We start from the raw sequence: 22,979 nt of genomic DNA, 5'->3' as shown, positions 1-22,979 counted from the left end.
ATGAATGAACGACCGATTCATAAGCTCACAGCTTTGGAGCGTATCGGCCCAAAGGGCTATCTTCGTTATATCTTCCCCTTTCAGCTCCAAGAGGAGTATGACTTGGATGAAGTTATTTGGGTTCTCCAAGCCGGATATCAAGCGCTCACACAACTGATCCCAGAGGTCGCGTGCCAAGCTGTCCCCGATGGCAGTTCAAAACAAAAGGGTGTTATGAGACTTCGGCAACAGGCGAATGGCGACGTAGCTCGCATCGTGGTCAAGGACCTATGAGCGTCCTTCGAATCTGAGTATGCGGAGTTGAAAGAGAAATCCTTCCCCGTCACGTCCTTCGACGCTGACACTTTCTGTCCCCGTTCTGTTTGGCCTTCAGCTGGAGAGCGATTACCAATTTCAGTTGTACAGGCCAATTTCATCCACGGAGGGTTGATCCTGACATGGTGCATCCTTCACATGGTGGGCGATGGCACAACTTTCTATGCTTGGACAAACATCTGGGCAGAGGAGTGCCGCCGGGCACAGGGACTCGAGATCCTGGATCCCATACAACTCCCACAGGCCATTTGGCAAGACCGGAAACAAGTGACAAAGCCATCCGGGCATAATGCTGGAAAACTCGAAGACCATCCAGAGTATAGACTTCTTCCTTTCACGCCGCAGGGAGCCCCGTCAAAGATGACTTCCTTGAGCCATCGCGGTCAGGTTTTCTATTTTTCCCCGGAATCCGCTGAAGGTCGAGGCGTCCACCATGAACGCGACGGAGCCGACCGATCAAAAATGGATCTCGACCAATGATGCTCTTGCAGCGCTACTCTGGCGTACAGTAATGGCAGTACAGTCGCCCCTCGAGACTCTGGAAGGTGACCCTGTGTCATTTTTCAACATTGCTATTGACGGGCGACAACGGACAGATCCCGAGTTGCATCCAGTGACTTTAGGATGTTTCCTAGAATATATTTCAGTCTCTGCCTCTATCCGCAAAATGTTTAGTACAATGAATTTGGCCGACCTGGCTACGGAAATCCGCAAGGCGATTCTAAGGGCTGACGGACGGTTCACGGAAGATGTGGTAGCTCTTGTGGAGCAGCTTGAAGACGTCGACCGGCTGGTACCTACCGCCTTTCTGGATGTTCCCGGCTTCAACTGCGTGCTAACGTCATGGGTGAACTTCGAACTGTACGGGTTGGATTGGGGACCACTGCTGGGCAACAAGATCGAGGCTGTACGAGTGCCACATGTCGGTTGCATCAACGGCTGTCAAGTTGTGATTCCAGTTTTGCGGAATGGTGGCATAGAAATTCTGGTTGGTGTGGAAGAAAGTTGTTTGGACCGGCTGCTGGATGACCCTTTGTTCACGAAATATGGCGTTGCTGGATAAGACCTTCATGAATGCGAGTGATTTGACAGCCAATTGTAGAAGGATCACTCGGTGAGCTCGTGACGTAGTAATTGGATGGGACATACGATATGCGCCATGTAAATGACAATCCACTTGATCCACGCATGCCGTGCCGTCAATTCGACAAGGTCGATCTTGCCAGGCAGGAAGCCAAGAAGCCTGTCTGCCCAGGTGCTTCCGATTCCGCGTAGAGATTCGTGTACTGAAAAGTGATCGCGTCGACCGAATGAATGGCTTTGGTGTGCAATGAGATTATGGCTTTTAGTATCCAGCCCTGGGAAGCAATAGAAAAGGAGAAAAGAATAGAGGTTGCCTCGGGCAAATTGTTTGTGTCAACCTGAGGCATGAACAGAAAAATATATTTGTCACCAGGTCCTTTCCCCGGGGCCCCAGGGCCGAATACGCGACATGCGCTTTCAACGATAGCATAAGAAAGGGAAAAACAAGAAACAAGAAAACCAACACGATGATCAAAATGCTCTGGAATCCCACTAACAGTACAGTCATCTTTTGCTTCCCATCTGAGAACCTCATTGAACACCACCACCTTTTCCTCTTCTTACAAATTCTCTCAGCACATTGCCAGTCATTGTAGCTACATTGTTACTATAATCGTCCCACCCGAGACTGCAGTACCAGTTGATACTGCCAACGGAAAATACCGCGCCACCTCCCGCGGTGTCATAATATACTAGGTCACTCCTGACCATGTCACAATTGGAACCCAGAGTGTTCACCATGGGGAACATCGAGTCCTCATTGAAAAGTCCAAAGCTATCATCATGCTGTTGGCTTCTGGCCAGTAGGACCGTATTGGATGGTGTCCCAAGCGCATAATCCAGGCGATCGATCTCGTCACCGCTGGCGCCGCCGCCGAAGCCATTTTCGCCAATCGGCTCAGTTGGGTCCATACCCTTAAAAATCCAACTGAACTGGGCATCCTGCACATATCGCAAATCTGCCGTGTAAGGCTTTCCCTTTCCAGTGCCGAACGCACAGGGCCCAATGCCCCAGAGGTAGTTGGGAGCACGACCGCGGCTGCGCCATAGCCCTCCAAGAGATCCGGTGAGACTGTGCATTCGTTCCCCAGCAGGGAACGTAACGGACCGACAACCCTGATCGCCCTTCCGAACTTCAAGGCGATGAGGCTGTTCATTGACAACATCGGCGACCCAGTAGAACCCGTTGCCGCCCAAATACATCATATTACCCCCCGATTTTGCAAATGCGCTGAAGGCGTCGAGAGAACCAAGAGAGTGGTACTCTGGATGACAGCCGGTGATGATGGTCGTGTATTGCGAGGTTGCTTCTCGACCTCTGCTGCTCAAGCAATGATCGGTGATAATGTCATAGGGAATTCCGGAACGTTCCAGGAAGCCCACCATGAGAAGGTCAGCACTGAATTCGCGGGGCCGGTCCAAGGCCCAGTGTACATATCCTGGTCGGAGATTGAGTATCGGTCGGCGAGCACTGGAGTATGCACAGGGGGAGCCGTCTGTGTGAACATCGTAGGCGGAGAGACCCAAATCCGGTCGCCGGGCAAGGTTTTTGTAATACTCGTTTCCCTGTCCGATGCTAACTCCATCCGGAGTTGTCATGGCTGATGATTTGGTCTCATCAAACATTCGTTCATTTGCATACGCGAGGTATGTGAATGTCGTGAGAACCAAAGCCACTTGTGCCGTTGAGCTAGGACCCGGTCGAACGAAGAATGTGATCATGTCGCTTGTTCCATCTGAGCACTTGACTTCAACGGCATACGCGCCGGAGCGAGCTGTCGATGGGATGGTAACGGAGAAGTTCGTTGCCCACTTTGCATCATCCAGGTCATCCTCGTGGAAATGAATCGCACCATATCCGTACAAGGCTTTGGTCCAGTCTGGCTGAGTGCCATCCCAGTCAAATCCTTTGACCGCACGTGTGGGTGCATTGACCAACACACCATGTCGACCGTTTCCAGAAACATCAGCGATAGAGTCGCTAGGTATATCTTTGGAGAAGTCATACTGCGCGAGAGTACGCCTTGATGAGCCCGCCATGGTAAAGGAGGGAGAGTCGATTCGGCCATTATAAAAGCATGATGGTTTAGAGCTCTGGTGTCCAATGTCTTTGAACATGCCTGCACCAAACAGCAACGAATTCGACCCCAAAATCATGGGTGCCAACATGGCAGTAGTCATGGTCTCGCCATTCGGGGCGATTTCGGCTAGGCGGTTCAACTGACGGATGTTCGAAGTGAATGTGTTGTTAAGGACACTGAGACGGATTTGGAGCCACCGCCAGCGATTCACGACGAGTTGGCTCTGGATAACCTGAATCCTATTCCCGGTGCCGATGAAGAACTCAATGTTTGAGTTCCTCAAAACGACGGCGAAACCAGTTCGAGAAGATATGTCGAGACAGGATATAAGGGTTTGACAATAGTAGTTGACATCAAGCAAGTATGGTTGGACATGAAACTCGACTTCGATGCCCTCCTTCACTGTGGGTGTCACCTCCGCCCAGGATGGGATAAGAGCGTATGAGCCGGGGCAAGCATCTTGATAGCGACCATCCTCGTGGTGGCCAACCGGTACCTCGGTGATATCCTCCAGCACAACGGGGGGAGCATGAGGACCGCTGTACCCCTGGACAAGACGTACTAGGCGGTGATCGTATCCTTTTTCGGAACTTGAAACCTGAAATGGGTTAGCGTATGAGATGTACCGGGTACGGGTGCAAATAACCTACTTTGATGTCAACTGGGTCTCCCGGGGAGACAATCCAGGGTTCGGCATAACCGATGATCTGGGTGTCTTGATTGTCTTGGTTGGGAGGCATTTCTGTAAAATCGATCCAAATTCTCTTAACGTTGGCTATGCGTTAGTCCGGGTAGGTGTAGGTGACCCTTACTGGGTTAAGGTAAAAGAGGGGTTAGATGGTTCCTAGTCAGACTTGGGAAAGAGAGCTGAGATTCTAGGCAGTTGGTCTGTCCACATTAGTAGATAAAGCCAAGCTCTAAAGCTATATAGCTGTAGCCAGGATATATGCTCACCAGACTTCCAGGATTGGTAACAGAACCATTTGCTACATTTGGAATGAGAGCAGAGATGAGCCACTTATCTATCCTCACCCACTGAAATAAATGAACCTATTGGCTAGAGACAGAGTTATACTTCTGACAATGACAAGCTTCCTCCCGATATCCGATCGGCTGGTCCCAGAGAGGAGGGGGCATTCCACCAAGCTCTATGGATTAAACGCGTGGTGCACCATCTATTCATAGCAACCGGTCGGAAAGCCGAGCTGGTCCACACCAATCGCCTATGCGAAGATTCGGAGGTACCTGCCCACATCCATGTACATATATGTATGTAACTTGGAGGGTACTTTCTTCCTGCTTATCCCCTGCACATGTGTCCACCACACCCGCTTATCAACCTCGCTTAGGGGCTTGCCATCCAATGTTACGCCACAGGCCAAATTTGAATTTCCTCTTTTACATGTATTCCTTGGATCTGAAAAACTTAAATAAATCCCTGTCAATACGAAAATAGCCAATTGAATCCATTGACCAAGATACCTTATCTACCTAGGTAGAATGTGAAGTCTTGAGGTGACGAATTCTGATCGGAGAAAGGAGTGTAACCTTGTGTAATCGAGGCGAGAATTTCCGAATGTCGATAGGATACCAATTACTTGAAATTCGAAGATTATAAGATTACAACATTACCACCTTCGGTAGGAGAGGCCAGTGTATTACCTACTACTGGGGAAACAAGATTACAGTTTACCCCGGACTCTACGCGATCGGCAATGGAGAAGTGATTGGTCGTTTAATTAAATCTCCCGGCATCGTGTTATCAGGGCAGAGCAGGGTAGAGCTCTTGATCGTTCTCTGGTGAACTTTATAAGACCCTGACAGCATCTCCTCAAAGGAGTTTCTCCTGCAAGACTTCTCACTCCAGTTCTATATTGCCCACAAAAGAGTTGGGGTTCCCTCATAATGGAAAATCAGGATATTGAATCTCTTGCGGACTCAAAGTCTACACATGCAAAGACCGACTTAGACAAGTCAGCCCCAGGTATGGTGGAAGAAGGTGTGATGGTCACTCTCACAAATGAAGAGGTATGTCCAACTCGATAATCTCTGGCGAAAGAGAACTTCCTAACCCCTTTAGAACATTCGAATCAGAAGAAAGACAGACAAAACGATTTTGACGATTCTTACCTGGGTATACTTCTTACAAGTGAGAGTGAAAGAAATCAATCATATGTCCTATACGATGCTGATCAGCTGCCTGTTAGGTCTTGGACAAGGGCGTCCTGGGAACGGCCTCCATTTTCAATCTCCAGGAGGACACGGGTCTCGTGGGTAGCGAGGATTCTCTAGTCTCGTCCATTGCCCCGATTGCGCAGTTAGCGTGGCAGCCATTCTCGGCATGGCTCATTGTGAAGGTCCCGCCCCGTATTCTGATGCCATCTATGGTCCTCGGTTGGGGGGTTGCAGCAGCAAGTACGGCCGCGTGCAACAGCTTTGCGGGATTGGTCACTGTTCGTTTCTTCCTGGGCCTATTTGAAGCTGGATGTATGCCTCTCTTTACCATCCTCACTGGCCAATGGTATCGTCGTGTCGAGCAACCACTTCGAGTTTCGATTTGGTATTCCATGAACGGAACAGCCACTATGGTAGCTTCTGCTTTATCGTACGGCCTTGGTCATATCCCCTCAGATGCGTTGAAGCCATGGCAAACGTAAGTCACCATACGTCATGACATCTGAATGTCCCTAATTTTCACGCAGAATCTTCCTTGTTGTTGGATTGATTACTATTGTCAGCGCGCCCGTGGTTTATTGGAAACTCGACAACGACATCACATCTGCCCGCTTTCTCACTGAGCACGAACGGCAACAAGGCGTGGAGCGTCTCCGTGCGAATAAAACTGGCGCTTCCTCTTACAACTTTGACTGGTCTCATGTTCTTGAGGTTGCCCTAGAACCTAAGAGTTGGCTTTGGGTTGTCATGGCGTTGCTTCCAAACATGGGATCGGCGATGACAAGCACTTTCGGCCCTCTTATTGTCAAGGGTTTTGGATTTGACGCATACCAAACTTCACTGCTTAACATACCCTTCGGTGCCGTGCAAACGGTTGTCATCGTCGCTAGTTGTTGGGCCTCCTACAAGTTGAAGCTGAAATCCGCCGTTTTAGCCGGCTTCATGCTCCCCGTAGTGGCGGGCATCGGAATGCTTTACGGGCTCAGACATGACGACCAATCCAACCAGGGACCACTACTGCTGGCATATTATCTATGTGCATTTTTGTTTTCTGCCAATCCCCTACTTCTGTCATGGGTCGTGGGAAACACTGCTGGTGCCGCCAAGACGTCCACCACGATGGCACTTTATCAGGTTGGTACATCCGCGGGGGCTCTCGCTGGCCCCCTCCTATTTACCGCAGAGCAATCTCCATCATATCTTCCCGGTATAAGGGCCGTTCTTGGGCTCTTCATTGCTTTGGTTGGCTGTGTGGCGCTCCAAGTTCTCAATCTAGCCTTCTTGAATAGGCAGCACAGCAAACGGAGAGTCAGCAATGGAAAGTCCGCGGAGGTCCAGGACAGATCTATGACAAATGCGTTTGAAGCAGACGGCAAAGTGCAGGTTCCAATGTCCGATGAAGCTGCACCATTCCTAGACTTGACCGACCGGAAGAATGACGAGTTTGTGTATATTTATTGAGTGGAAGACTCGCTGGAAGCTCAGTGAGGGCAGTACCACACTCTTTTCGTGTTCTTGTACAATTGAAGATGCAAGACTAGCCTAAGAATCTTGATACTTAAACACGATATATCCCATGTTAAAATTTTCTGATGTGACAAAATCCTTTCTCTTGTGCAAAAGGATGACATAGAACCCAGTGCAAGCAACTATCGCAGACTCGTTTGTCCCATTAAAAGCCCTGCTCATGAAATGTGAAGTCGTGTCAAACCCTTGACCTTTAAAATTTATAACTGGGATATACTTTTTTCTTGCTTCCAAACAGCTTGACAGGCCATGGATGGAGTCTATCTTACATGTGAATCGGGAATCGCGAAAAGGCACGTCTGTAGTACGCAATGATCAGGCAGATACATGTATGTAGTTACAGTTGGACAATTACAAGTATGGTAGCAATATTTGCAACTAGAAATATGAAATTCTATTCCTTAGAAATGGCCCTCAACCTCGACAGGGGTGTATACCTCCTCCAGGTATTTCTCTTCTTCGGCTGTGAGCTCTTTACCGCGTGCGGATAAAGCATCCTCGATCCTCGCAACGCTGCTAAAGCCAATGATAGGAGTCGTCACTCGCTTCAGCTGCCAGGCCAGTGTAACTTGAGACATAGTCCACTGCTTGCGCTTTGCTAGCTCGTCCACCCGGTTGATGATTTCCATAGATTCAGGGCGCAGGCTTGAAGGCGTTTCATTGCCACCAGCGGACCTGGTAGTGGTTCCTCGAATGTTCAAGGGACGAGCAAGTTGCCCTTCTGCAAGTGGGCCCCACTGATGGAAAAAGAAAAAAAGGCAAAACTGTCAGCCAAAGAAATTGTAGATAGTTACTATAGCAAGGGTCTTCTTACCGGGACAACAGCCACACCCGTTGCATTGCAATATTTGATCATCTCACGTTCTTCTTCACGGTACAGCAGATTGTAACGATTCTTTTCCCGCGTTAGCAATCCAGAGAATACAGTCGGGGGGGCAGAGTCAGACTCGGTACGTACTTGCATCGCAATGAATTTTGTCAATCCGTTCTTCTCCGCGTATGCCTGCATCATGGCAAATTGGTACGCCCACATTGACGAGGCTCCGAGGTACCGGATCTTTCCTGCAATGACCAGGTCATGAAGAGCGTGCATAGTCTCTTCAATTGGTGTGTCGGGATCAAAGCGATGGATCCAGAAGACATCAATGTAGTCTGTCTCCAGACGTTTGAGGGAATCATTCAGTGCGGTGAAGATTGCCGATCGTGAGAGGCCTTTTAACCGCAGTTAGTGACTGTGCCTACCTCGCAAATGCAGTTGCTGTGGCTCACCAAACTGGTTCACATAGTCTTTGGTTTTCTTCAGATCCTCAATGATGGGGTATGCATGAAACTGCTGCTCTCCGACGCAGCTGTACGCCTTCGTCATCAGCACCAATTTGTGCCGCGGGATCTCATATTCCTTGATCGCTTGGGCAATAACTCTCTCCGAGTCACCGTTGGAATAAATGTTTGCAGTATCCCACTAGGTACAGTCAGTTTTCAGTTTTCAGCAAAAGTGAGATAGGGGCACAAACAGTGTTGACTCCTCGATCATAGGCTGCCTTCAGGAGTGGGAGGGCCTTTTCGGGGCCAATGACCCAGTTTGCCCATTCAGGGGTTCCAATGCTCATACATCCGACGATGGGAACGGATACACGGAGGCCGCTGTTTCCCAGGCGTCTATACTCGACTTTGGTCTCCGCCAAGGATTTTGCGACTCCTTCTGGGAGAGGTGCCATGATGATCGGGGTTGAATATTTTTGGGGATTGAATTTCCAGTTTCTAGTTTAGCTTAGGATTTCGACTTACTCCCTCCCCATATGCTTTTTATAATTCTTAATGGATGTTCACCATAGCATGCATTTACGACATTCTACCCGCGGAGAACATTCCGATGGTCGGGTCGGTTCTAGGGGATGGAGTTGGGGAGACAAGATTGGGGCCGATGAAACCGAGAGAGCCGATGTGGGTTGCCTATTACAGGAAAAGCCGCTCGCCTACCCAAAAAGGAAATGTTGCTCGTCTCAAATAGGTAGGTAGATAGAGGATTTCTGCTTTGGGGAAAGACGCGGGGTAGTCACCTGTTTATATTGGACTATTGGGTATGTGCTATCAGCTTACATATACACGGTGGACTGTTTAATCTATAACTAATCTGTAGCGCAGTAGTATGGACTAGTGTTGTTTTAGTACCTGTTAGCAGTCAGATTAATTCTCCCCGACTTTAGTTCCCTGATGAACCTATCCGCTTCTAAACTACCTAGGTAATGGACTAGCGGGACTAAACATTCCATCTCGGCTTTGACAGATTTCCCCGCAAAACCCTATCTCGGTATTACTTATCTAACCGTAAACAAGTACCTACCTAGGTAGGTACCTACCTACCTACATATGTAGCTACTAGTAGTAGTTCGAAGTACCTATTAATAATATTTTCAATCAAGTTCCTACATCTACTGTTACAGCAGAGTAGCAGTGTACTAGTGTAATGGTAGTGTCGCAGTATCGCATTGAATACAACATCTTCAGGAATCGGCTTAGCGTCTCCATATTAGTGAACATAAGAAATATTCGTCAACTCTTGGCATGAGGGGTCCTTGTATCGTGAAACTGATTGGATAGGCCAATAATAACGATACCGCGGTGGTGACATAGTGGAATGGTGGAGGTTGAATACTTTTGTCATTTTGCCATTGGAGCGGAGATGTGGTGACCCTGGGATGGTAGCGTAGGTCTTTAGTCTCCCTTTCCTTTTTCCCTCACTTTCTCGTAGTCTCCCAAAAGCTAAGAACAATGAGTCCTCCACCTCTCGTCGCTCGTGAAGACACTCGCCGTCGCCCATATGGTCCTCGGTCGCGAAACGGCTGTCTGACGTGTAAACGTCGCAAGGTTAGATGCAATGAACGCAGGCCTCTATGTTATCATTGCCAGCGTCTGAACCTGGAGTGTGATTGGAAAGTCAACGAGCCACAACGAAACCCCTCCTTGCAGAGTGACCCGGTTTCTCTCAAGTCAAACGTCGCATTGGAGGTCAATCAGCTATCTCCTTCGCCTTTCCTCTTTGACTTTCACCCCATGCCAGCTCCGACAGAGGGGTTTCACATGTTCCAAAACGTCTATTTCCCGGACTTCGGTGATTTTACGGCCTTGGGGAATACTTACCAGCAGGCACGATCTAGCGACGCAGATTCCCCGAGTTCGTCTCTCCCTCCGCGACAGTCATCACAACACCCCCAGTCGCCAATCCAGAAGTCCAAACCTCGCTACATTTACACCTGCCACCGATTCTTGATCCGGTAGAGAATGGCCCCAGATGTGCTTCTGCGCGGGAACTGCTCGAAAGCATGGCAACCTCTTCCCAGATGCTCCGCTCTTCGATCGCCGCCTTCGAAGCCATACAGTCCGGAAGTGGAGGAGGGCCAGCAGGTTACCAGCAACACTACGAGAATGCTGCGACGGAGTTGTCACAAAGATTCGGAGAATCTGCGGGGGACGTCATAATAAGCGATAATGAACTCAGATACGTTCTGGCCACTATCTTTTTCCTTACGTACATAAATGTCCGTTCAATTGCCTCCGCGCCAATGTACTGTTTATTTTGGTTGACTTGATATCCAGTTTCTTACTTCACGGCTGGACCTTGCCTATTTGAACCTTGCAAAGGCGCATAATGCGCTGCAAGCATCACAGAGGAGTGGCTTGGGCTCCACAGGTGTGTGGAGGAACTCACTAACTCAATAGTCCTCTTGCTAACATCCGCTGTATTAGAGCTACGCATCATCTCTTGGATTCGTTTGTTAGACGCCCGCGCGGCATCGGCTGGTGGGGAAGGAGTCCTGGTCAATGACACATCTGGAATCTATACCTCGCCCCAAGGCTCGAACTCCCCTAGCTCAACGCCGCAAAGCATAGGCTCCGCCTCCAACCCCGGAGCGCACGAGGTGATCTATGATTTGTTATGCCAGCCGGGGATAACTTTCTTTCAGGAAGTCCAGACGATCACCGGTCGTATCACCAGAATCGCTCATAATCACCGCAGCCGAGGGAGTGTGGAGGACGAGACTGAGGTGATGGCTATCGCCGCTGATATTTTGGCGGACCTGTCATCCTTGTATGATAGGAGACCACCACTCACGGACCATGCTGTAGCTGGAAATATTGGCAGTGATACTCTGGCCGAGCCGCTCGCGTCCACTATTGTCCGCTCATTCCAGACGTATCTTGCTAACTTTTACGCCTGCTACATTCACCTCCATCGAGTTGCACACCGTCATTTAGTTCGTTCAAAAGCAGCAGTGACAGCGCTGTGCAAAATCAAGGAGATAGTGCATCGCATGGTCAACAATAATGAATCTATACCGGTCAACATGTTATGGCCATTATTTCTATGGGGTACTGAAGAGGATGACTCTGACGAATTTCAATGGATCCTTCAGACCATTCGCGGTCTTCAGCATGTCTTCACCAACGCGAACATGACGGCCGACGTACTCCAGGAGACCCAAAGGAGACAGCGCGAGGGGGGCAAGCGCGTCGACATTCGCTCTGTGTGTCTGGAGTTATTTTATACCACTTTCGCTATTGTTTGAACCTTGTCGGGTACTATGTATGTCATTTCAGAGGGAAATGGTGATTTTGCGATTTTGTTTTCCATTCTTTCTATTGCCTAGCCTACGTCTTTATGTATAATGTCTGATTTGAATCTACACCTTCTTCGACTTCAGTTCCTCCTCAACTGGGAGAAGGGGCGCGACCAACCGGACGACACGGTCTTGCTTTTCCGTCTCTGCAAACTTGGGGAACGGTCGACGGCAATGTGCACTGGACAAGGGATAACCGCGCTCCTTGGCGATAATCCATTTCATTCCGTTGACATCTGATGTTCCGATTCCCCACTCAGGCTGGACCAGTTTCTTCTGCAGTGCAGTAGCCTCTGCGACCTTTCCAGCCATGAACAAATCATAAATTTCAACCATGACCTGCCAAATATATTAATGGTTGGTACTTGTTGCCGTGGACAAGGTGTGCTCTTACCCTCGGGAAAATATTTGCAACGCCTGAAATGCAACCTGTACTTCCAGCGGCGAATGCGGCCACAAGCCAGTCACTCATACCAGATAAACTGGTGAACTGACTCGGTTCAAACCGTGCAGCTACTCTGGTAGCCTTTCCAACTCCTCCACAGGTCAATTTGACCGCGGCGATATTGGGGTGGGCGGCAAGTTTTTCCAGCATATCCGAGTTAACATCTAATCCGGATAAAAGGTTGGGGAAATTGTAGATGACGATCGGAATTGGTGCACGGTCGGCCACTTCTTCGAAAAAGTCGGTAATGGCTTTTTGGGTCATCGCCCAATGGAACACAGATGGTACCAAGACCAGGGTAAAATCGGCCCCGTTCTTGTAGGCGGTCTCAATCTGGACCAAGATGTCGCGGGTGGAGCCAGCCAAACAGCCCATAGTGACAGTGAAATCAGTCTTTCCATGGGCATCAGCGATCTCCCGGGCTCTCTTGACTAACAGACCCTTCTCTTCCACACTCAGAGTAGCTGATTCACCGCTGGAGCCGGCGAGCACAACTGTCATTTGGTCAGCTCTACTTTGTAAATCTGTACCAATGAGACCTACCGCCATGCATCCCAGAAGTGATCATATACTCTAGGTGACGTTCCTGAGTTGCCCAGTCAATATCCTGCTGCTGATCATCTTCAAAGAAGGTAACCGAAGGGCCGTGGATTCCTGGTGGGAAGGGCTTGTTTGTCTTTGTACTGCTGGAAGCCATAGCTGAAGAATAGATGAATTTCTATATTGCGAATAATAGTAGTTTCCAATACTACAAATTTGGAGAGTCATTAAGTACTAAAATGTTTGGATATCCCCACCTAGCGTGGGGATTGGGTCAGTGCTATTTGACCCGATCGCGTCGCAAATGCAACCCGATCGGATCGGAGTCCGGTCTTCTCGGTCGTATTCAGACATCTAGCGGGGCCATCAATAGCGGGTGGTAACGCATGACACTGCGTGGCGTCGCATGTCTGATTCAGTGGTTCGCTTCAGTTCTTCGACGTTGCGGTCAATGAGATTGTGGTAACGCAGTCAGCATACAGATCCTGTGAAGCTAAACCAGCAGAGCCAGTGGGACCAGTGGGACCAGTGGATACCTTCCACTCCCCAGGGTCTGCATTTTCCGGGGAAACCGACGTAAGCCAAGGAACTCAAAATTGGTATGTACTATCTATCCTCTACCCGTCAATACATACTATGTGTTATTGGATTTCCCTCTATCAAATCGAATAGACTGCATAGATTGCAGTCCTTTCCTTTCGTCAGATTATCCAGATTATCCAGATCAGTCCCGAAAGTGAAACTGAATCCAACCTTCGATATAAATAGCTCCTTGTTCCACCAAAAAAACAAGAGTCATCATCTCAGTTAGCTGTTTCCACACTTCCTCTTTCACTCAAAAGCCCGCTTTTTCAGGTCAATTTTAGTGGACTAACTTCACGATGCTATCTTCATTGATGTATTTGGCACGTGAGTGCTCCATCTTGCGCGCTATCTCCTTATGTGCCATCCTCGCCGTGGCAACTCCTGCGGCGAGCGCAAGCGTCACAGCAAAGCACACGCTGGCCACAAATGGAAAGGGGCTGTTTCCACAGTACCGAATTGTTGCCTTGGCAAGTCTGGGAAATGGTGTTCTCCTGGCCTCATATGATGGGCGCCCAGATGGAGGAGATTCGCCATCCCCAAATTCAATTCTACAACGACGCAGTACGGACGGTGGGAAGACTTGGGGCAACCCAACATATATTGCGTGAGGTCAACCAGCGTCGTCGACACTCCAACAGTACGGCTTTAGTGACCCAAGCTACGTGGTCGACTCCGATACTGGAAAGGTCTTTAATTTCCATGTCTTCTCGAAGAACCAGGGATTTCTCAATAGCGAAATTGGAAATGACGACACCGACTTAAACATAGTCAGCGCTGAAGTCTCCGTTTCGACTGATGGAGGACTTAGCTGGACCACTGATCCAGACCATGAATCCTCTTTGCCTCCCGTTGCATCTGCCGACGTTGGTGCACCGCCACTCATTACGAAAGCAATCAAGCCCGTGGGTAGTACTTCCAACGGGGTAGCCAACGTCGGTGGAATTACTGGGATGTTTGCCTCATCCGGAGAGGGGATTCAACTCAAATACGGCAAACACGCCGGGCGCCTGGTTCAACAATTCCTTGGGAAAGTCATCCAATCAGACGGTTCAAAGGTCTCGCAAGCCTACAGTGTCTACAGTGACGACGGTGGCGCTATATGGAAGATGGGGAAAGTCATTGGCACTGGGATGGATGAGAACAAAGTTGTGGAGCTATCAAACGGCAACTTGATGCTTAACTCACGCCCGAGCGATGGTAGCGGATATCGAAAGGTGGCAACCTCAACCGATGGTGGTGAAACTTGGTCAACACCAGCAAGCGAAACCCAACTCCCTGACCCAGGAAATAACGGAGCAATTACCAGGATGTATCCTGATGCGGCACATGGTTCGGCCAATGCCAAGATCCTCCTGTTTACCAATGCAAACAGTAAAACAAGCCGAAGCAATGGTACAATCCGCTATTCCTGTGACGACGGAAAGACCTGGTCTTCTGGCGCAGTGTTCCAGTCTGGCTCGATGTCCTATTCCACTGTCACCGCACTCGGCGATGACAGGTTCGGAATATTTTACGAGGGGGATAGCAACGACCTCGTCTACATTGAAGTTTCCAAGGATTTTATTGGGGTTTCCTGCTGATAAAACCCCCATTGGCAGTGTGCTCTACTTGGGAACTTGGTTTTTACATTGTACCTAGGTCTATGTGTACATGTATGTACTACAGCGTCATCTCAAATATTCTTTTGGGAAAGGACCTGACAATGGCGGCAGCATGATGGATTTTGTGGCTCGGCCATTTATTGACGACGGCACACGATAGCTATCGAACTCACTGGTAGCTATTGCGAATGTTCAGTACAGGTGGCGTTGGTTCCTCTAGTCACGTCTGGATGAAATCAGACCGTTATAGTGACACCTTCCTATGACACTATATTCTGTATTGTGAACCCAATATTTCCATGGTAGTAGTTTCAGGTGACAGCAAGGGCAAAAATTCTTATTGCTCAAAAGTAACATTGCATGTAGAGATCCCATAGTCAAGGTGGCGTTTGAGAGATTTATAGGTGGTAAAATCATGCTATTTTTAGGCTTAGGAACAATGCTCGCAAGACGAACGAACGATGTAGTAGGTTGGATTAGAGCCCAGTAAGAATGGAATTCCTATCACAAGCACTATCCAAACAATAATTGTGTAGTTTCCTGTCCATCGCCAGAGCTAGGTCGCGTCTTGCTATCAATCACGGCACCCCACCATTTTCCTGTGGCCCAAATTTCATCGAAAAGCACCGGAACAGAATTAAACATGCTGTAACGAGACTTCTCGCCCCAGTAAGCACAGTATTTCTTCACAAAATGGCGCATATCTTCATCTGTGGTTTCACTGCCTGCGAGGAAGACCGGGATAAGGAGTTGCTTTTGTGTCTGGGATGTTCGTCGGCAGCTCCGAATGTGGTCAATTGTCTTGCGCACCAGTCTGTGAACACTGATAGATCGTCTTTTGCGATCACTCTTGAAGATATATTCAAGATATAGGAGCAATGCATATCGCCAGGCCTCCGCACAGTGGTAGCGATCTTGTCGCTCGTGGAGTTGCCTTATTGCCTCTTCTTCACCCAACGTGGGGTCATCATCACTTGATGGAGGATCTATGTCATTCTTCCACCCAATCAGTTCATGTTCTATCTTTGTAACAGGAGTCATGTTGAAAGTCAGCCATTTCATGGATAAGCCGATCTCGCACTGCTTGGCTAACTCGGCAAGTTGGAACAGGTGAACCAGCAATTCTCGGGGACACCCAGTCAGATTGAAGAAAGACCATTCATCTTGTTTTTCCCATCGCACCAAAAAGTCCAAGTATGCCTGGTCCATGATAGGACTCTGTCGAGATATCAAGGCAAGTGTCGCGTCCCACCTTGGTTTGATCAGCAACACAACTCTCAGAGGTAAGAGGCTTCAGGTTATTACCATGTTAGCATTGCGACTTGTGACCGAATGCGAGGTGTCGTCAATGCACTTGGGCCGCCATGGGTTTGGAGCACTGAGTGCGCCCGCATCAAGTGAGTTGACCAATTCCCGCTAGCGGAGAGGGTGCACTAGAGCCGTGTATTAGCGTTCAGCCACATGTATCACCAAGGTGAATGACTTGCATCAAGAGTAAAAAGGATTAGTATAGGCTCCAATAAGCTCAGCACTGGCCGACTTTGTAATGCACATTCAAGTAACTGAATAGCTTTCCGGCGATGTTCAGCGGCTTCACTTGGCCAGCTACCAGCCAAGCGCCCTAGATGCTGACAGCATAGTGCTAGAATGGAATGAAAAAGAAGGCGGGAGCGTTGGGGCGTCTGACGTTTGCAGCGAAATGGATTCACTGTCCCAGGTATGTCCCCTGTCAGAGGTAGAACGCAGAATTCGGAGTCATCTATGGTATCGTAAGCGTGCCCTCTCATCGCCAAACGTGGAGGCCAGCGGAAGTCTCACATAAATCAAGAAGCTTTTCATGCTCGTTAGATGAGATCTCGGATATCATAGGAACAGCTTGAAGACCCGCTGAAGAATAAGGGATTGTGGGTTCTTGAAAAGTTCGTGGAACCAGATCAGCTGGAGCACTTTGCTCTTCTTCATCTCGAAACATGGGGTCGACATTCACTGGGCAGGTTTGTAGATTTTGTAACGCCGGTTCAATGGGCCTGTCCGCTGAAGAGAGAGGTGTCATTCTGGGTGTCTCCATTACACCCGACACTTCTGCTGTCAGCGTCTTCTGAGGCTCGATATCCAAGAAGGGGGTGGACGCAAAAATGTTAGGAAGTATGGAGTCAAATAAACTAAAATCGTCAAAAAGATGTCCGTCTTGTAGTTCTAGAAAAGAAACCGTGAGAAAGATGTATCTCTTAAACATTGCAAGGGCAAGGAAAACTCAACGTACCTAGACCAGATAGGCCATTGCCCTGTTGGAGATCATCAAATATGTCCAGGTTCTGCGCTGTCGTTCTTAACACAACCTCAGGGGTAACCGACGAGGTTTCTGTTGCAACTGATTGCTCCTTTGGTGAGTTGGCTCTTCGACGCTTCTTTGGTCTAGAGACACCTTTGACAAAGCGAAAGCGTTTAGGTGAATCTGATGTGGTAAATGCGGTGGGGACAGCGTTGGGGGAGGAGCTGGTGACGATCTCCCCATTAGGTAGGTCTCTGGATGCACCAGCTACCGAAGGATTATTTGACCACATTCGCCTAGGGTCCCATGAGAGAGGCATTACAAAGCCACCACATCTGCGACCTTGACCGAGACATGTTGAACATCGCGGTCGACGCCGGTCGCACTTTTCACCTAAAGAAGCACAAGTATGACAATCTGATTGGGCAAACCCAAGTGAATTGGTTCTCTTTCCTTGATCAGAAATCATCACGTCAGATGGTGGAAGATACATGTCTCTTTTTGCCGTGTTGTAGAGGAGAAGGTCCCGCTCTCCTTCTGAAATGGGGAATCAATCGGGGCAGGTGACATTTCCGCGGGATTGAGCGGAATTTCTGTCAACTCTCTCTATACCCACTGTCCCGCTAATAGATACACTACGATTATGGGTTAGGTATGGAGCAAATTATAGAATCTTGAATTGACTGAACGTAGTTGAGTTACGGCATGTAATTCGCACCGGCCCATGGTGATGCGTATTCAATGTCATAGTTGCCAGGCATATATTTCGTTTTGACCAGACTGAAACCCCCTACATGTAGATATTTGCAAACTCCCAAATTCCCTATGATGTCACCTGACGGGGTCAAGTACCCCACACCCCGCCTTCCCGATCGGGAAATATCGTCATTACCAAATCGGGAAGGCGAGCCCTGGAGACACTGAAGAGCCCCGCCACTTGCCCGATTGAGCCTTATAGTATCATCCATGGATGGATATCACCTCCAGGGCTATTTCCTTTCATGGAAATTGCGATGTGTCGAGGCGTAGGCACTTAAAAGGTCTTTATATCTGCCTGAGTATCTTGATTTATTCACATTCTCCTCAAGCAATTCTCCTGATCAAACCCCAATAATACAAAACCTCCATCACCATGGCTACAATGGAAAAAATCTTCGCCGCCTACCACGAGCGCCAAAAGCTTCTTGCAGCGAACACCCACCCCTTCGCAAAAGGTGTCGCTTGGGTGGCGGGAGAACTTACTCCTCTCCATGAAGCCCGTATCCCAATCCTAGACCAAGGCTTCATGCACAGCGACTTGACATACGATGTTCCCTCTGTCTGGGATGGACGCTTTTTCCGGCTCGATGACCACATCACCCGGTTGGAAGCCAGCTGCACCAAGCTACGCATGAAACTCCCCCTCCCACGCGACGAGGTGAAGCAGATTCTGGTCGATATGTTTGCAAAGAGTGGCATCCGCGACGCGTTTGTCGAAATCATCGTGACGCGTGGATTGAAAGGTGTGCGAGGCTCTCGCCCTGAGGATATCGTCAACCGTATCTATATGTTTATTCAACCCTACGTCTGGTGTATGGAACCTGAGGTGCAGCCTGTGGGTGGAAGCGCAATTATCGCAAGGACTGTCCGCCGCGTCCCGCCTGGCTGCATCGACCCCACTGTCAAGAATCTGCAATGGGGTGATCTGGTTCGCGGCCTTTTCGAGGCTTCTGATCGTGGCGCCGAATATCCCTTCCTGACCGATGGTGACACCAACCTCACCGAAGGTTCCGGCTTCAACATTGTTCTCGTGAAGGACAATATTCTGTACACTCCAGCTCGCGGAGTACTTGAAGGTGTGACACGCAAGAGTGTGATTGATGTCGCTCGAGCCAGCGGCTTTGACATTAAGGTCGAGTTGGTACCTGTCCAAATGGCTTATGATGCGGATGAAATTTTTATGTGTACCACTGCTGGAGGTATCATGCCCATCACCAGTCTTGATGGCAAGCCCGTGAACGACGGAAAGGTTGGGTCTGTTACCAAGAAGATCTGGGATGGGTACTGGGCTATCCACTATGATCCTGCCTACAGCTTCGAGATTGCCTATTAGACACCGAGTTCACGAAGGGAGCCGAGCGCGGCGAAAAAAGAAAGAGGCTGACGCTTGCGAAATCGAAAATACCAAATGAATGAGGCTTACGGTGATAATAGCCCCTTATTCCCTAATTTCAGATTTGCCCCATACAGGGGGATTGTATCAGTCTCATCTGCAAGATATCTAAAGTACTATACAAGATACAAGATACGTCTTTTTTCGGATATCAAGGCCTCGGGAAGTCATTGATAGATCTTAACCATGGTTCACATCCGTCTACCCTTCAACCCAATCTCCAGTGTCCATATACTACGATAGCTTCTCTTGCAAGATAGTATAGGTAGTAAGCGTCTTCTTAGTGTGCTGCGGGTCACCATTTGCAGCAATGTCATCACCTTCTCCAATGGTGGATAGTGGATGCCTTACAACGTCCGTATGCTCACTGACAACATCGAAAATGCGCGGATTTTCGAGAAGACAAGTTTTCATTCACAGCGGTGCTGGCGCAAGCTGGGGCTTCGAAACGCTCGTCTTCCGCCTTCCGCACGGTGCAATTTCGTCGCCTTTGGTAGTGGAGATGCCATGACGAAACGGTGTCTTTGGACTCGAGCTTCGTGCGTTGGAAACCATCAAATAAGCTTTCGACCTTACAAGGTAGTCTTTAAAGGCCGAGGGTACGAGATAGGGGATATTGAAGAGAATTACGGGAGATACGTCTCGGGAGGTGGGCGGTTCCTGTGAAGAAAGGATCGGTGTGAGGGAGAGGCCCGGTCTGTAATATCGGCGGTTGTAGGAGTGGAGATATCGCTTCTAGAATTGTCAATTTATCTTCATGCACTGTGTCTATGAGCTTGCCCACCGTTGTGACCCGACTCTGCTACCATACTCCTTCGACTGTGATCGGTACTATCTAGCGACCCACCAACCAAGCTGGGGCTTGTCGAAACCCTTCTCTCCGGCAGCTGACGACTTCGCGATGACCACGGAAATGAGTCATCTGCCCTTGGCGACGGCAAACGCGCTGGGGAACAACCTAAGGGGATTAGCATGATCGCACAGCACTGCGTAGGGTTGGAAATGGTTAGAATGTACGAGCATGGTTCAGAATTTGTGCTAATTGTGCCGAAACGGTCTGGGGTTGAAACCAACAGCTTGCAGAATAGGGGGGCAGTATAATATAGGCGGTCAAGCGGGCTCACCGTCCAAAGTTGTAGGAAAAGCGGTTTCTAGCGCCAGAGTCATTTCTGATCCCACTCCCTGCTTTCTGGTTATAGTTAATGAATGTCGCCTGACCCGGCACGGGAAGTCAGATTCGGGTACAGGGAAGGAGGTAGCCTAGTCCATCATTCCCCAATTGCACAGAAGTCCCGTTCGAGCACGTATATAGAAGAACCCGGAACGCTGTCACTGGTCTTGTTTGACAAGACCTGATCTCCACCTTTGCCGTCCTTTGAATAGATGACAGCCTTGTAAAGGTCCAAGTATCCACGGCTACTAAGGCCGGATTGGATACCCCCTATGGACCGGATACCGTTCTCGTCGGACATATTTCCCGCATAGTAACGTTTTCAAGGCTGATTGAATCAGAATTCGTATGGCGATGGACCTGCAGGTTGTTTCGAGAAGGTCCAAATCCGAAGCAATCTGACTGGCTTTGGTGGTCGCAACGAGTTCGAGGCCCTGCGATCTGCTCAAATGTCAGATTGGGGATTGCATATTATGAAACACGTACTCGATGTCTACTACAAGGCAGTAGGCAGTATACCACTAAAATACGTGTAGTCAATTTCGGTTCTCATTCGGATTGCAACTCTCTGCCGTTGCGATGGCTAGCACTGCGACCCCCCGAGGCCAATACCAGCAGCGCAAGCTGCACAGCAATAGGAATCTTCATCCGATCATCTAAGATCGGGGGTAAAATTGAGAGGTTTGTCCGATTTGAGTCAAAGGACAGACTCAAGCGTAGAAAAGTCCTGTTGACAGCTGACATGTCAAGCCCCTGTTTTGTCACACCTACATGAGTTCCAGATGTCTTCAGATTTTTTTGTCTTTGCTCTTTTTGTGATAGTTCCTGTGCTAAAGTGAGAACTGAATGAAGCGGAAGCAAAATGGAAATTTTGAGGGTAAAACAGGGCAGTCAACAAGCCAAACAGTATGGGAGATGGAGACTGGTACATCTACAGATATATAATGTGCTGACAAGCGAGCCCTATTTTACCTACTCTAGACATATATATGTTATATTTTATTAAAGAGAATGGCTTGAGGACTTGGTGAAAATCGCCGAATTCCAACATTGGATTTCCCTACCTTCTTTACCATCTTCTCGTCTAGTTTTGGATACAAAGTGTTTAATATCTGCTATATATTGCTACGGCGCTCGTCCCAAGGTACCCTTGAGAGTATCTAGATTCACCGTGTGTATTTACTTCGAGTATCTCACTAAGAGGGACTAGACCAGAAATTAATAACACAACAGCAGTAGTGATCTGAAGGCAAAGATGAGAGAAGAAGGATTGATTCTCTACAAGGGCTAGGTAGCGAGGAAGCACAAGGCAGCCACCAGGACGTCAAGACGTCAAGGCAGATCCATCTCAGCAGGAATTATATACATTTAACAGATTCACAAAACGATGCTCCATAGAAACATCTACTGGGTGTAGAGGCAGCCATTGGGGTTCTCGGTCTCCACGACACGAGCGGCAATGCCCACACAGTTGGTGTTGCCAGCAGGGTTGGCAACGCCAGCAGAAGCCCAGATACTCCAGGCACCGTCAATGCTGTTGGGGCAGGCAATCAGATCGTTTCCTCCAAACTGAAGGTGGCCATCCTTCTCGGTCCAGCCCTTGCGCTCGGAGTTCTTGGGGGTGGGCTGAGCACCGGTGGTGTATCCAATCTTGCCCTGGCCTGTATATCAAAGTCAGATAGTTGCCAACCTGGATTACTGTGAGAGTGATAACATACCCATGCCGGAGCGGTCAACGTAGATCTCCTGGGGAGTGGCGGACTGATCATAGAGGTACAGAGCACCGTCATTGATGTAGAAGGTCGCCTGCTGCTCCTCGGGACGAGCGCAACTGGCACCCTGGCTAGGCAGACCAGCGAAGATGCTGCTCTTAGCGGCGTTGAAGGCAGAGTACTGCACACCGCTACCAGAGTGAATGGCCAAGACACCAAAAGTCTTAGACTGAGTGGAAGGAGCGGCCGAGGCAACGGCGCTGACAGAGGCAGCGATGGCAAGGTTCTTGAGCTGCATATTGGAAAAATGGGAAGAGAAGATAGAATATCGGGTTGAGAATATAAAATTGGTTGGGTTGGGAAGATTGGTTGATAATTCTAGAGACATGCTGAAATGCCGTCCCTTTTATACTTGGAGCGCCACCGTCGCCGAGGTTGATGTCTCACCCATCAAGACTATTCCCAGAGCCAAGCATCCGACTACATCAGACTACAGCATTCGATATTGCCCAAACTGACATCAGCGTGACTATTTTATGGGGCAAGCATGTCGATCTCTGTCACGGTCCTATCAATAATGTCTTATCCCTGAGCTATTAACGGTGATACTCCATATAATTAATTCATTTTAGGAAATATTATAAGCTTATCATTATACTTAAATGAGCATTTTCAAGTCCTGAATATGAAGAAAATTACTC

General features: G+C 48.9%; 12 protein-coding genes across 12 annotated transcripts; 5 read left to right on the top strand and 7 right to left on the bottom strand.

Moving 5' to 3' along the window:
• N7489_011977 (uncharacterized protein) lies at positions 1-1,378 on the top strand (the record flags this gene model as incomplete). Its single annotated transcript, XM_056717726.1, has 3 exons — positions 1-258; positions 292-702; positions 734-1,378. The coding sequence occupies 3 exons, from the start codon at positions 1-3 to the stop codon at positions 1,376-1,378; spliced, it is 1,314 nt and encodes a 437-aa protein (XP_056565348.1).
• Positions 1,379-1,929: 551 nt separating this feature from the next.
• Positions 1,930-4,219, bottom strand: N7489_011976 (N,N-dimethylformamidase beta subunit family domain-containing protein; the record flags this gene model as incomplete). Its single annotated transcript, XM_056717725.1, has 2 exons — positions 1,930-4,077; positions 4,130-4,219. 2 exons carry the CDS (start codon positions 4,217-4,219, stop codon positions 1,930-1,932), a joined length of 2,238 nt encoding a protein of 745 aa, XP_056565347.1.
• Positions 4,220-5,384: 1,165 nt separating this feature from the next.
• N7489_011975 (putative MFS transporter) lies at positions 5,385-7,115 on the top strand (the record flags this gene model as incomplete). Its single annotated transcript, XM_056717724.1, has 4 exons — positions 5,385-5,507; positions 5,560-5,628; positions 5,687-6,132; positions 6,182-7,115. The coding sequence occupies 4 exons, from the start codon at positions 5,385-5,387 to the stop codon at positions 7,113-7,115; spliced, it is 1,572 nt and encodes a 523-aa protein (XP_056565346.1).
• A 467-nt stretch (positions 7,116-7,582) lies between these two features.
• N7489_011974 (aldo/keto reductase) lies at positions 7,583-8,899 on the bottom strand (the record flags this gene model as incomplete). Its single annotated transcript, XM_056717723.1, has 5 exons — positions 7,583-7,945; positions 7,996-8,076; positions 8,140-8,393; positions 8,451-8,643; positions 8,696-8,899. 5 exons carry the CDS (start codon positions 8,897-8,899, stop codon positions 7,583-7,585), a joined length of 1,095 nt encoding a protein of 364 aa, XP_056565345.1.
• Positions 8,900-9,953: 1,054 nt separating this feature from the next.
• N7489_011973 (Zn(II)2Cys6 transcription factor) lies at positions 9,954-11,749 on the top strand (the record flags this gene model as incomplete). The annotated part of the gene is made up of 4 exons (XM_056717722.1): positions 9,954-10,356; positions 10,410-10,720; positions 10,779-10,872; positions 10,929-11,749. 4 exons carry the CDS (start codon positions 9,954-9,956, stop codon positions 11,747-11,749), a joined length of 1,629 nt encoding a protein of 542 aa, XP_056565344.1.
• Positions 11,750-11,863: 114 nt separating this feature from the next.
• On the bottom strand, positions 11,864-12,942 carry N7489_011972 (dihydrodipicolinate synthase family protein; the record flags this gene model as incomplete). The annotated part of the gene is made up of 3 exons (XM_056717721.1): positions 11,864-12,139; positions 12,195-12,739; positions 12,789-12,942. The coding sequence occupies 3 exons, from the start codon at positions 12,940-12,942 to the stop codon at positions 11,864-11,866; spliced, it is 975 nt and encodes a 324-aa protein (XP_056565343.1).
• A 724-nt stretch (positions 12,943-13,666) lies between these two features.
• N7489_011971 (sialidase family protein) lies at positions 13,667-14,950 on the top strand (the record flags this gene model as incomplete). Its single annotated transcript, XM_056717720.1, has 2 exons — positions 13,667-13,974; positions 14,020-14,950. 2 exons carry the CDS (start codon positions 13,667-13,669, stop codon positions 14,948-14,950), a joined length of 1,239 nt encoding a protein of 412 aa, XP_056565342.1.
• Positions 14,951-15,484: 534 nt separating this feature from the next.
• Positions 15,485-16,180, bottom strand: N7489_011970 (uncharacterized protein; the record flags this gene model as incomplete). The annotated part of the gene is made up of 1 exon (XM_056717719.1): positions 15,485-16,180. One exon carries the CDS (start codon positions 16,178-16,180, stop codon positions 15,485-15,487), a length of 696 nt encoding a protein of 231 aa, XP_056565341.1.
• A 574-nt stretch (positions 16,181-16,754) lies between these two features.
• N7489_011969 (uncharacterized protein) lies at positions 16,755-17,562 on the bottom strand (the record flags this gene model as incomplete). The annotated part of the gene is made up of 2 exons (XM_056717718.1): positions 16,755-17,167; positions 17,235-17,562. The coding sequence occupies 2 exons, from the start codon at positions 17,560-17,562 to the stop codon at positions 16,755-16,757; spliced, it is 741 nt and encodes a 246-aa protein (XP_056565340.1).
• An 813-nt stretch (positions 17,563-18,375) lies between these two features.
• Positions 18,376-19,335, top strand: N7489_011968 (aminotransferase class IV; the record flags this gene model as incomplete). Its single annotated transcript, XM_056717717.1, has 1 exon — positions 18,376-19,335. One exon carries the CDS (start codon positions 18,376-18,378, stop codon positions 19,333-19,335), a length of 960 nt encoding a protein of 319 aa, XP_056565339.1.
• Positions 19,336-20,663: 1,328 nt separating this feature from the next.
• On the bottom strand, positions 20,664-20,867 carry N7489_011967 (CheY-like superfamily; the record flags this gene model as incomplete). The annotated part of the gene is made up of 1 exon (XM_056717716.1): positions 20,664-20,867. One exon carries the CDS (start codon positions 20,865-20,867, stop codon positions 20,664-20,666), a length of 204 nt encoding a protein of 67 aa, XP_056565338.1.
• A 1,103-nt stretch (positions 20,868-21,970) lies between these two features.
• Positions 21,971-22,576, bottom strand: aspf34 (cell wall protein PhiA; the record flags this gene model as incomplete). Its single annotated transcript, XM_056717715.1, has 2 exons — positions 21,971-22,227; positions 22,285-22,576. 2 exons carry the CDS (start codon positions 22,574-22,576, stop codon positions 21,971-21,973), a joined length of 549 nt encoding a protein of 182 aa, XP_056565337.1.
• Positions 22,577-22,979: the final 403 nt, after the last annotated feature.

Source organism: Penicillium chrysogenum (genome assembly GCF_028827035.1).
Source record: "Penicillium chrysogenum strain IBT 35668 chromosome Unknown utg000005l_segment0_segment0, whole genome shotgun sequence".
NCBI classification, from domain to species: domain Eukaryota; kingdom Fungi; phylum Ascomycota; class Eurotiomycetes; order Eurotiales; family Aspergillaceae; genus Penicillium; species Penicillium chrysogenum.
This window is presented reverse-complemented; position numbering and strand designations above follow the sequence as displayed.